This window comes from Corvus cornix, chromosome 1 (genome assembly GCF_000738735.6).
Source record: "Corvus cornix cornix isolate S_Up_H32 chromosome 1, ASM73873v5, whole genome shotgun sequence".
Classification (NCBI taxonomy): domain Eukaryota; kingdom Metazoa; phylum Chordata; class Aves; order Passeriformes; family Corvidae; genus Corvus; species Corvus cornix.
In genome coordinates, this window is record NC_046332.1 from 43,356,271 (window position 1) to 43,368,711 (window position 12,441).

General features: G+C 40.5%; 1 protein-coding gene across 3 annotated transcripts in view; it reads right to left on the reverse strand.

Moving 5' to 3' along the window:
• Positions 1-2,700: 2,700 nt before the first annotated feature.
• Positions 2,701-12,441, reverse strand: part of EXPH5 (exophilin 5) — a 34,653-nt gene continuing 24,912 nt past the window's right edge. For all 3 annotated transcript variants that reach the window (XM_039564560.1, XM_019286461.3, XM_019286462.3), the window contains 2 exons: positions 11,596-11,722; positions 2,701-10,025 (listed from right to left, as the gene is read on the reverse strand). In XM_039564560.1, the coding sequence (XP_039420494.1) occupies positions 4,702-10,025; positions 11,596-11,722 (5,451 nt within the window). In that variant the 3' untranslated portion in view covers positions 2,701-4,701. The remainder of the gene's footprint in view (positions 10,026-11,595; positions 11,723-12,441) is intronic.

The following is a 12,441-nucleotide window of genomic DNA, read 5'->3' on the forward strand; positions in this document are numbered from 1 at the left end:
GATACAAGTAAAGAGGGTAAAACTCAAACGATTTGTCTCCTAGGGTTGTTTTATCATTTTTACTACTTGCTGCTACCAAGAAGTATTTCAAGGTATGAGTAGATGGGAGGGCTTACGAGACTGTAGGAGAATTCAATGAAGCTTCCGGGCAAGCCTGGATTTTCACATGCAAAGCAATGAGAGCACAAATGAATTCTGCCTGGTTTTGAATAACGTGAACTTCAAGTCTCTGTGCATATAGACCATGAAAAACAGGTTCCTTGAAGGGGGAATTACGAAGTCTGGTTTCCTCCTTGCTTTTGTCTTTAGTCTCCTCAATTCCCTCACTTCTGACAGCCACAGATCTCCACCAACATACCATGTGTGATACTCCCAACAGGTGAGAGAAAACTTGTGTCATGTTGCAGAGTACAGGTGAGGGCTGAGGTCAGGTGGGGACATCAATCTGCAGATCAGGATCGGTCCCTGTGAGGGAAACTGGGGTCAGACACCACTCTGGGCTAGCTGCCTGTCCTGGGGATGTCACCCTGCAGATAGGGCCAGACTCAACAGGGTGGGCTGGCCAGGAAGGGCAGTGGAGAGGTGGAGACCAATGATCTGTGCCATCAGTGGGGCAGGGACTGATGGCTCCAGGCTGGGCTGAAATGGTGTCATGAGCCATGGGCAGGGAGAGCAGGAGGAGCTCTGAGGAGGTGGGGGGCTCTGGGCCTGATAGTGCTTTTGGGCCACTGTCCCTGGGAAGCTCATACCCTGTTCTGGTATGAGCTGGGACCAGCTGCTGGGACCAGCTCTGAGAGAATGGCCCAGGGGGTCCTGCTGGGCAGGGAGAGGGACATGGGCCGTCAATGAGCCCTGGCAGTAACGATGGCCAACAGCAGCCTGGGCTGTATGAACACGAGCAGAGCCAGAGGTCAAGGGGAGTCATTATCCACCTCCACTCAGTACTTGTTAGATCACATCTAGATCCTGCATCCAGCCTCGTGCTCCACAATACAAGACATCAATAAACTGGATCAGTTCCAGGGGAAGCCACTGAGATGGCAGAGCTGGAGCATCAGCTCTGTGAGGAGAGGCTGGGGCAGCTGGACTTGCTAAGCCTGTTAAGAGATACCTTCGATGAGGGGGTGGACCTTACAGAAGCCCCCAGGAAGACCATGAGATGGTGCAGGGCAGAAGGATGAAAGACAACTGGCATGAGTTGAAAGAAGAGATGGTCACCCTGTAATGTGTCCATGTTACAGACTGAGGTACAGGTTGCCCAGAGAGGCTGTCCAGTCTCCATCTTCAGAGATTTTCAAGCCTCAACTGGATGAAGCCTTGAGAAGCCAGCCCTGACCTCGAAGCTAATCTGCTGCGAGCAGGAGGCTGGAGACCTTCTGAGGTCACACCCACCCTGAGTTATCCTTTGATGAAACCATGAGATTTCTGTCCCTTCTTTCAAATGTCATCAAGATGGTAGAATGCTGAAAGATCATCTGGGCACATGCATGACCTACTGGGTGGACAGAGGTCTAGACAGATAAACCGCCTTAGTTCATAAACCATGTTTCCTTCTGAAGCCAGACTGAGGGACTGCATCACTGAGCTCAGGTACCACAAATACTGGCTGCAGTAATTAAGGTTGAAAGACCGTGATGAGTCTCACACACCATTACAGGCACGTGGCAGCCAGGTTTCTTTCAGGCCTAACTGCAGCTGAAGGGATTTTCATGTGGAGATCATCACCTTGTAAAACTACTCACCAAACACTACCCTTGGCCCCTGCATGGAGTATTGGCACCTCAAGGCAAGTTGTAGGCATATAGCTCTCTAAGGGCTTAATATGTCTACTGTAAAGATTCTACCACTGACAGGAAAGTCTTTGTGTGCTGGAGACTCATCAGCTGGCAGGACAGGAGAAGGCAGCACATCCTTCCTGTGCAGGATGCAGGCCTGAGCCCAGCAGCTGATGTGGCTGCTGGCTACAGCTGCAAGACGGACCAAGACTGGCTGCCCCGCTCAATCCATGGCTTTGTTGGCATCAGCACCCTGATGATGTTGGCAACCATATTAAGATGCTGGATTTTTTAAATTTTTTTTTTATAATCTATTGCATTCACAGCAAGTGAAAAACAAATGCAGTATCAATACATTTTTTCATGTGAATGCGGAATTTATTTCAAACAAATAGTTTTAAATATGAAAATCCTATAAATTATAAATATTTATAGAATATATCTTTGCCAAAGAAAATCTTGGAAGAGTGGAAGTGTCAAAATTGCTAAAATGAATGGAAATGATTGCTACTTGGAAGGTATTTCTCCCTATGTTTTCATGCAATCAACTGTTAAGAGTTCAGTGAAATTTTAGTTTACAGATCCTCAACAGGCTGCAGTCTTCCACAACTGATTTACAATCAAAAGCAGTTTTTACTTGCTTACATTAAATCATTAAATCAAGCCACCTGATTTCCTGTCATACACAGCATAGCAAATGAAAAAAATTTATGCCTGCAAGGTGAAAACTTAATCCAACTACTGTTGAATGGGTAGAAAATATTTACAAATAAAAATGTTCTAAACCATCCACCTCTAGTCAAGAAAAACTGTATGACCATTTACTTCCTTTGTAAACATTTCTTTTATTATTCTTTACCTTATGTAGGCTGGTATCCCAAATTTTTGGATTAATATATTTTGCAGAAATGTACAACAGCAGAAATTCCGCACAGATACTCAGCTGGTTTTATTGTCTTACTCTACAGAATCCTGTACACAGAGAATAGAAACATTTACAGAAAAACATAATTTCTCCTTAGAATACCACATTTTACAAGACTGCAATTATACAGTAGTCATTTCATTACAGCATTGCCCATGTCAGCATATTCTTATATCCTTGTGAAACAGGCACGTCGTAGAGATCAATTCTGACTATAAGTATACAGTTTATGTTAGTCCTTCTATGTACAACTAAAGACAAATTACCCCAGCATAAAATAATACTTACATATCAGTACAGATTTGAACTACAGACCCACTTCTTTAACGAAGCTTACAGCATGAAAAAATAAGGATACCTCTTACCTAACTGTAATATTTTCATCTTTTAGTTTCTTGTGGAGTAGTCAGTGGTACAAGCTTGTTTTGTGTGAAAGATATAATTTTAAAATACCAGTATACTGTCCTTTGAGTTAGAAAAATATAGTTATATCCTACAGAAATTTTATTGGATTAAAAAGCATATAAAAATATGGACCATCACTTCAGACCATATGTGAAATTAGAAATTAAGTAGAAGAAAATGTATAATTATTTTAAAATATATTTTCTGGCTCAGTGAGCCACTTCTGATTTTTCATAAAAAGAGAACAAAGCTTAGTTAGAAATTTAATGGCCAGGGACAAGTTTTGGCTACTGAGTAATAATACTACATTATTGTTGTGGCTGAAGAAGAGCCAATGGAACATGTTTACAGCCGTTCAGTTTGGAGGATAAAGAGTACTGTGGTCACAGCAGGAACAGTTTAAAAATACCAAAAACGGATGGTAATTTAGCAAAGGGCAAAGAGCCTTTCCTACTGTTTTTTTTTTACTTTGCATGTAAAAAGCTACCAATCTGTACTACCAGAGTAGTGGTGCCCCAGCCAAATGCCCTCTCAGGCTGCCCCAGGTGCTGCTGCCCTGAAGGAGCCCAGTGGATGCAGCTGCCTCATCCTGAGACCAGCCAAGCAGAGGCAGCTGCAGAACTTTGGGACCTCACAAGTTCTTTTGGTTATCTTCCCACAACAACTTAAGATTCAGCCTATGAGGTTTATATAGGAAATCAACAGGCTGAATATTTTCATATTTTGAATTGTTAAAAGTGTCTGACTACTAATCCAAATTGACCTGTTTCTAAGTCAAATGCAGAAATCTGGCCAATCATGTCAACTGTAACCAAAGCTGTGCCAGTTATGAATCTTACATGTCTGGAAAGCAGATTTCCATGCTCAGCTGTCTTTCTTTCGGTCAGTTTTTAGTGCTGTACCCTGTGTTGAGCTTTTTCTCCTACACTAGAAATACTTCTGCAACTCACACTGCTCACTGCTCTTGCAATGCTGGAAAGTCCTGATGTGGAATCTGCCTCAACAGCACAGCAGAATAAATGCCACCAGGGACATTACTGCTACACTTCCCAGGAATGCAGAAAAATAACATTCATACAGAATATGCTGTAAAAATTTAAGAGGTTTCATTTTGTGAGGATATTTGTTCAGTGAGATGGATTAGCATTATCATGCTTGATAATGAGGAACATCAGAGAAACAGCAAATTATTAGCAAATTAAGTTCTTGGTTTTCTATTAAGTTCTGTAAGAAAAAGCAGCTCAAGCTAGAATTTATCCATTCCAGCGCTTTGTAACTGGCAGGAACCTAACTACTGCTTGCTGACTCAGCCATTCCTGGACTCACACTGCCCAAAACTCCACAGCTATTTACCTTCTAGTATTTGGGGAAGGGATTTTTTAACATTGTTTTTCCCTGCTAAGAGAAACAGGAATGGTGAAGCCACACATTTGATACAAAAGTCTAATGCTCAGCTAATATAACATACTAACTCCCTTGAAACTAAGGAAGCTGTACTGATTTATAGCAGCACAAGAATGGACTCAACGTATTTGACATGTTTTTGCCTGCCCAGAAACTACCACGCTATCATGCCCTCTTAGTACCACGGTCCCTTCATAGCTCTGATTCTTTATCTATCTCATCTAGGTAATATTCATCATCGGTGGTGGTATCACTGTCTGAGTCCGAATAAGTGGCTGGGTCTTCCACGTAGGTATCAGTCAGCTCTCGGGGCGATGAAGCAGCTGATGACATTTTGCTCCCAGCAGAACTCGAGCTCAGAAGCTCAGCCCTGTTTATAGAAGAGTTCTCTGTATCTCTGAAAGCGCCAGGGTTATTAAGAAGACACGGTCTCCATAATCGCCCTTCTGTGAGTGACCTCTTGATATTTTCCAGGAAAGCCAGTTGTTGCTCTTTGCCAAATATACCAAATTCCACAGACGGATACATTAAATTTCTAGTGCTGTAACATTTCTCATCGTCTGACGCCCAGTTTTCATTCTCGTCACAAGACAACAGCTCTGAGTAAGACTTAAATCTCTTCCCATGTATGCCATCTTTGGGTAGAATATTGCTTCCTGAGGCAGAGGTCTCAAGGGAATCTCGAGCACAAATGCTCTCAGAGAGGTGACGCTCACGCTGACTTTTCGCATGGCTCTTGCGCAACCGATAGCTATTGAGGTTAGCGTTTTCTAAGCCAGTAGGCTGAGAGGTATTTTGACGCTGACCAAGCACTGTCTGGGAAGCCAAGTTTTGCTCTGGACATGTGTCTGCCTGCAAACAGTTATTTACATAGGTGTTTAAGTTTTTGTCAGTTAAAAGTGGCGAGGGAGGAGCGCAGGCATGACTGCTAGCTCTTCCTTTCTCTTCATCCAGTGGATATGAGGTAGTAGCACTGGGAGTGATGGGCTGGATTTTGCTTTCTAACCCAAGATCAAGCATTTGGGAATTCTTATTTCTCATGGTTACTGCTTTATCTGGAAATACAGTTGTGAGTCTTGGCCTATTTTCCACTTTCACTCCAGTTTTTCGAGGACTGATGGCTTCCTTCTGGGTGTATGAACTTGTAAAAGGCCTCCTTTTGGTGTTAACAAGCAAAGAAGGATCATTCTGATTTTCAGTCTTCTTATTCTCAGCTGTTCTTGGTCTTGGCAAATTCTTATCAGAGTTCAGACTGTGATTCTGATTTTCATTGTCCAACTCCAGGAATGGCTGGTGGGAATCCATTGAAATCAATGAGTCAAGGGACATGTTGACCTCTAAAGAAGTGGCACTTCCATCATTCTGTGAAAAAATGTTACTTATGTGTGGCTTGGGGGGTAAATTTTTACTTGAAAATTTACGACTTGTTTTGTAAACAGCTGCCAATTTATTTTTAATTGAAGGTCTGTTTTTCCTTTTTTCTATATCTTTGACTTTGTCTCTCATGCAGTCAGAAAGAAGTTTGTTCTCATCTTCTGCACTCTGTGTTATCTTCTTATCTTGTGTAGCCCTGGGAACTTTAGTGTTCAGGTTGCCTTCACTACGCCTCTTTGATTCCTGAAAACTGCTGTAAACTTTACCCATATGAGAACTCTGTGAGTTTTGCTCTTTTTTAATTTTTAAATTCTTTACTTCATCTGTATCTGTGCTAGTCACTTTGCCTAGCTGAAGTAATGGATCAGCACTGGAAGCTGTGCTCACCTCAGATGTTTTTCTCTGAGACTCTGGAAGCACTTTGCTACAAAAGTTTAAACCATTTTCTTTTTTTCTTGAACTGTCAGCTCTTAATTGCAGTCCATTAAATTTATTATTACGCAGAGGGGTGGTTTGGTGTAGGAAATTTACTCTCTGTTTAACTTGGGTACTATCTGTGTACACGTCTTCCACGGGAGTAAGTGGCACATCAGCGTGTGCTGTGTTACCACTCCTTCCAAGGGAACTCTTCTCTCCGGAGCGGAGGAGTAAACTGTTCAAATTTTTCCTGTTGTTCACTTTTGGGGGCTGAGAGCAACTTTCAGAGCTTCCCTTCTGAATAATATTTTTATTCGTTGAAGTAGAATATAAATGATTCTCTAAATGTGTGCCTGGCTTGGGAGGGGTTGATGAAGTGGACATTAGTGGTGTGGCTCTTTGTAAAATTTCCTTCTTTTCTTTCAGATGTATTTCTGCATTTTGGCTGCTTGAAGCATCAGAAATGACCTTACCTGACTTAGCCACTATTGCAGTGGGTTGTGGGCCACCAAAAGAAATTTCTTTTGTCACCACATCAGAAAGCACATTTTCTGCTAATGAAAGATATGCTGAATTTTCTTTCTTGTTCGTTACCACACTCACTGACTTCTCAGAGCTAGGGGAAAAGTGAGAACTCTCCTCTTCACTATCAGCAGCAGTTCTTAAATTCTGAGGTGTGACCAAAACTGAAGATACTTGATCAGAAGAATATGAAGGCACCTCTTTTTCTGAAGTAGCAGGGGAAAAGCCATTTGCTAAACTCACATGATCTTCATTTTTCTTGTTTTGTATTCTTGGTGACTGAGCATTTTCTTTGGGACAAGGTAAATCTGCATCCTCTGAATTATCTCTAAAGAGGCTACAAAATGTTCTTGAATGCCTCCGTGGTAGTGTGTAATAAATTGAAACTAATTCATGATACTTGACATGATCTTCATCAACACAAACTGTAAATGTGCTTGTGGTTTTATATTTCTGCAAAAAATTTCCCCCCTCCTTATAATCTGAAAACACAGAGGATTCTCTTCTACTTAGATGTTTACATCTGTCTGTCAGATCAACTGATGTACTACTACTTATTGAATCATTCATACTTTTGGTTAAAGGACTGGGGTAATCTTTATTACTTGTAGCAGCATTTAATGATGCTGATGTTAAAAAGGAACATGTTGGGTCTAAAGAAGACACATCTCTTTGATTAGAACAAAAGGGGTCAGCTCTATGTGGAGTTTCAGACCTCAAACAATCGTATGTTGTTCTGCTTTCTCTAGGTAAAGAGATGGGTGTATCTGACATAATACTGCCCGCAATGCTAGCTGATTTTCTAGGCAAAGTGTAATAAATAACAAGGGGGTCAGAAGATTTGGAGCTGTTTCTGCCAGGGGAGCCAGTAATACTGCAGCTACTGGTATGTCTTGGTGAGCTGTCTTGCTTGTGAAACCTTCCGATACAAGGTGAAGTACTCCTCATTTTTCCAGTTCCTTTTTCAAGGCAAAAATAACTTAAACTATTTTCAGAGGTATTGGGGTCTCCATCAAAACTATGAATATAAATATTTCCAGAATTTCCATTATTTCCATTTTGTGGAGAACCAGCAGTGAATTGTCCATTACAGTCCTTAGTAACTAAAGTGCTTGCGTTTTGCCATGTTTTCTGTGAAATCTTTTTGCTAACACCTGTTCTGCTCACTTGAGCTGTTTTTCTCTCTTCTGCTTGAGAGTCAGTAAATGTGCAATTTACTGAAGAGCTAGTTAGTGTTCCTAAGCATTGAGAATTGTCTTTATGAGAAAGTGCTTGTGGAGAGCTTTTTGAGAAACTAGATGAGCACTCAGGAGGACAGGACAACATGCCTTGACAGCTTGCTAATTTTTCAGTGGATAGAGCAGAAGTAACATTCAGTAGGGAGGACTGTCTCTTTGGAGTAGCTTCGTTAAGGGCTTCTGCACTCCAGTTACCCTGTTTGATGCTCTCTCTTTGTGCTGCATAATGCAGATTATGTTCCCATTCTTTCTGACTTGGAAGAAAAGGTTCTTTCCTGCTCTTACCAGCTGGGGAAATACAGAGAGGCTGACTGAACACACTGTTGGGTGGGCAATCATTTTCCTTCATTTCCAAATTTCTTTTATCACCATTTGATATATAAATTTTTGCAGTATCTCCTCTGGCAGTGGCTTGGGTTTGTCTCTTTGATGTCATTGTGTTAAAGAGAGATACATCTCTTTGCCACATGGCAGAAGCAGGGCTGTTAGAGGAAAAACTCCGTGCGTTGATGTAGCTTGTATCTGCTTGTTGAGGAACTGACTGTAACAGCATGTTTCCATCTTGCTGTTTCATACATTCAGCCCTTTCCAGGTGTGCAAAGTCTGCCTTAGTACTCCTTTGGGTAATGACAACTGAATTCCTGTTCAGTCCTGTAGGTTTTGGTTGGTCCTTTGAACTGGGAAAGACTGACTCATCAGTTCTGATACCAGATGAAGAAACAGAAGAGCTATGATTTAGCCAAGGCTGACAGCCCTCAGTGAATTCTGAAAAAGTTCTGTTTGCAGTTCTTGTCATCCTTTTGATACTTGTATTTTCTGGAGAGTACATGTGAAAATCGTTCTGCAGGCGCTGTGAACCAAACTTGGCATTCTTTGTATGTGCCCACTGCTGGTCATTTAAATTGGCCATAAACACTTCAAAGCTGGCATCAGGGGAAACAAACACTTCATCACTGTAACACTGAGGAATATCAGCCCAAGAAGGATAGCTGTCTTTTCTTCCATAAGAAGAATTTTTTTGGTTTGCATACAACTTGCCATGAGAAGAGGTATCTCTGTAGTAGGATCTAGAGAGATTATTTTCTGATTTGTACAAAGGATAGTTTTCCCAGTTATCAAAGGGCAACGGAGAAGTAGCTTTGTCAGGGCAACTAACTCTGCTAAAGCAATTACTGCTTGAAATAGATCTTCTATAGTGGTGTTTTGAGTGGTAACTTGAGTGTTTCTTAGTTTCTTGTAAAGAGCTGGGATATCTGCCATAGTCTGTAGCATGAAACTCCATCAGTGATTGAGTTCTAAACATTTTTTCCGGAGTTTCTTCAGAAGAGTCTGGTGTGTTGTTCCATACAATGGAAGACAGAGGAATTCTCTTTGGGTTCTGTTGACCAAACCTTGGTACAAAACCATTCTTGCTCTCCCTTGCCAATGGATGCTGTAAACTTGATGCTGATAGCTGATCAGAAGATACTGATGATGGACATCTCCGAAGGGAACATACAGAGTAACTTCTGCCAGCTGTATCCCTGTTCATACAACTCTTGTGCCTAAATCCACTGTTCTGTGTTACAGAAGGAGGATATAAGCTCCCTTCTGAAGACCGTCCGAAAGAAACCGAAGACAGCCTCCTACGGTGCAGACGAGGATTTCCATCGATTGCATCACCATAACTGCAGTCTTCTTGAAAGGCTGTTTGGTGCCAGTTCATATATGCACTGTGTAACTTCCTTGGTCTGATGAAAATCTTGTGTTCATCTTTGGCCCTTAGTGTTCTCAGTCCATCTGGGCAAAATGTGCTAGGCATATCACTCCAGTCATTTCTCTGTTGCCCCCTACTAGCAGTCTGCCTCTTTGAAGTAGGGAATGCACTACTACTTTGGACATTTGATGCACTGCTAGTAGAAACTGTCCTGTCCAAAGGGTCTTGGATTTGTTCCTGGGCCAGCTGGTCATCCAGATCACTCAGAACTGCACAGGAAAAAAAAAAAAAAAAACATACTTGGTTTTGTTTTCTTTAATAATCTTCTGACTATTTATGTTAAAAAGTTTCACGTACTACATTAATAATCAGAACTGGCTTTAAAAGAATTCAAAACCCTTCCCAAACCACACATTCTTCCTCCATAGGACCTTTCAGCAGTCACCCATTATAACTGCAAGAAAAAAAATGTCCTCCGCCATGACTGCTCTTTATGTAAATGTTAGTCTTCATGCTATTCAAAAGAAGAACAAAACAATTTGAAGTCTGAGTTCTCACTCACACATTGTATATTTGTGTGTGTGTGAACCTTCCAAATATAGTTTGTAAGCAAAAAAATCCCTGAAAAGAATTCACTAGGCAACCATGGACCTTTCTGCATGTTCACAAAGCACAGTTATGATGTAACTGTAAGAAAACAGAATCCTGCAAACCATCAAAGAAGCATATTCAGTAGTCTGGCGTGTCCACTGTTTGTTTCATTCATAAAAGAAGTTCTCTTCTGAATTGTAGTCTATTACACTTAATTGAGCACTGAAAATGGCATTTTCTGGATAAGAATGGGTAATTAAATAGTTAGGATTCAATCTAGCAACAAATACATATTTATATACATATATATAGGCAACCTCATGAACTGGAATTAAACATTATATAGCTCAATTAACCAAGATATTCAGTCAGAAGACTGACAGCAATGTACTAAAACTATTTTTATTGTCAAAACAAATTATGCTTTTGCTAATTGTCTTCTTCTGGTATTTTGAAAATACCAGAATATACATAATATACAATGGATATGACTGTTTTGTTACAGAATTTCCTGATCCACTTAAGTACGTAAGACTGACTGACCAGTCATTACAGATCTGTGCTAACAGTACAAAATCATTAAGAAAGCATTGACATTGATAAGTATGTATAGTTGGAATAAAATGTCATCTGAAGGTACTATAATTCTCCATTTTTCTAAGTTTCTCTTCAGCACACAAAAGAGAATAATCCTGAGAAACTCAGAACAAGAAAAAAGATGAGTTGTTTCTGAGTCTTTCATTGGGAGGACATGAGCCAAGCCAAAAAAGAACGTGCAACTCTTGACTGGGGTTATAAAGGCTCCCAGAAAGCTAACTGAATGCCATAATGCATCTTGCTTCTGTGGTTTGTGGCTTTACAGTTTTTAAAATCAGCCCAGTAATTCATCATTATCAAAATTATGCATGCAGGAAACTGGAATAGAATTCTCACAGAACCACATGTCTGCATCTAGAGGGTGCAGTGTGGGCTCCCAACAGAAACAGCAGGGAGAACTGTACACAGCTACATGTGACTCTTCTGAACTGTATCAGTATGAGATAAAATGCATTCAAAGAGTGATCAGTGACATCTTTTGAAGTCAATGTTGGAGTAGACATTCCACGGTCAGATGAAGAGAACAAAAAGTAGCCACTCTGCTAGAAATGAGCCATGTCTATAAAGCCTGTGCTTTTGCAGAAAATTCTCTCAAAACACAGTCACTTCTGGTAACAATACCATCAGAACAAAGTAAGGACACACACTTACCACTGAAAATCTCCTTCTCCAGCTGTTCATTCCATTCCAGTGTACTTTTCTCCATTATTTCATTTTGGTTTGTATCAAAAGAATGACCACTTGTTACAGTTGACTTTGGAGAATTACACATTTCAGCCTGTTAAAAATTGTAAGGTAACCTGGTTTCAGTTCTACATGTGAGTTCAAATCACATTTCACATGTCACATCACAAATTGTGTCACAAGTCCCAGAGGTGAGCAAACTCTGTCAGTCCATTAAATAACGTATTATTAAAATACACAACTGAGGGCTGTAAAATTGCATGCATTTTATAGACTTCTACACATATAATAAGGAGAATTACTCATCTTGTCCTCATACTGTAGCATGTTTTGGATAAGGGCATAGTTTACTTATTTTATCCAAATGCATCCTTATTGCACTGTATCTCTCAATTTAGTTTTCCCCAATCACTTCTTCCTTGACCAGTGTATTTTAAAATTCACACATTGAATTGTATCTCTCAATTTAGTTTTCCCCAATCACTTCTTCCTTGACCAGTGTATTTTAAAATTCACACGTTGACCTCCCAACAGAGATTTAGTAATTTAACACTACAGTCCATTTTCTTATTGCAAGACAGCACTTAGTGGTAAAAGTGGGGAAAATGTCATCCTATTCCCCATCTGTGTTTGGATCAAATCTTAAACTGGAGAGGCTCTGTCCCATCCATATTTCTCTCAGCTCACAGTCTCAGATGGTAGAAGTACAGACAACTGTTTAACTCCTGAATTATTTTAGCTGAAACTCTTTCTCCTTTTTTCAAAAAAACCCACCTTACTACTTTGTTGTTCACCATATTCATAATATTTTAC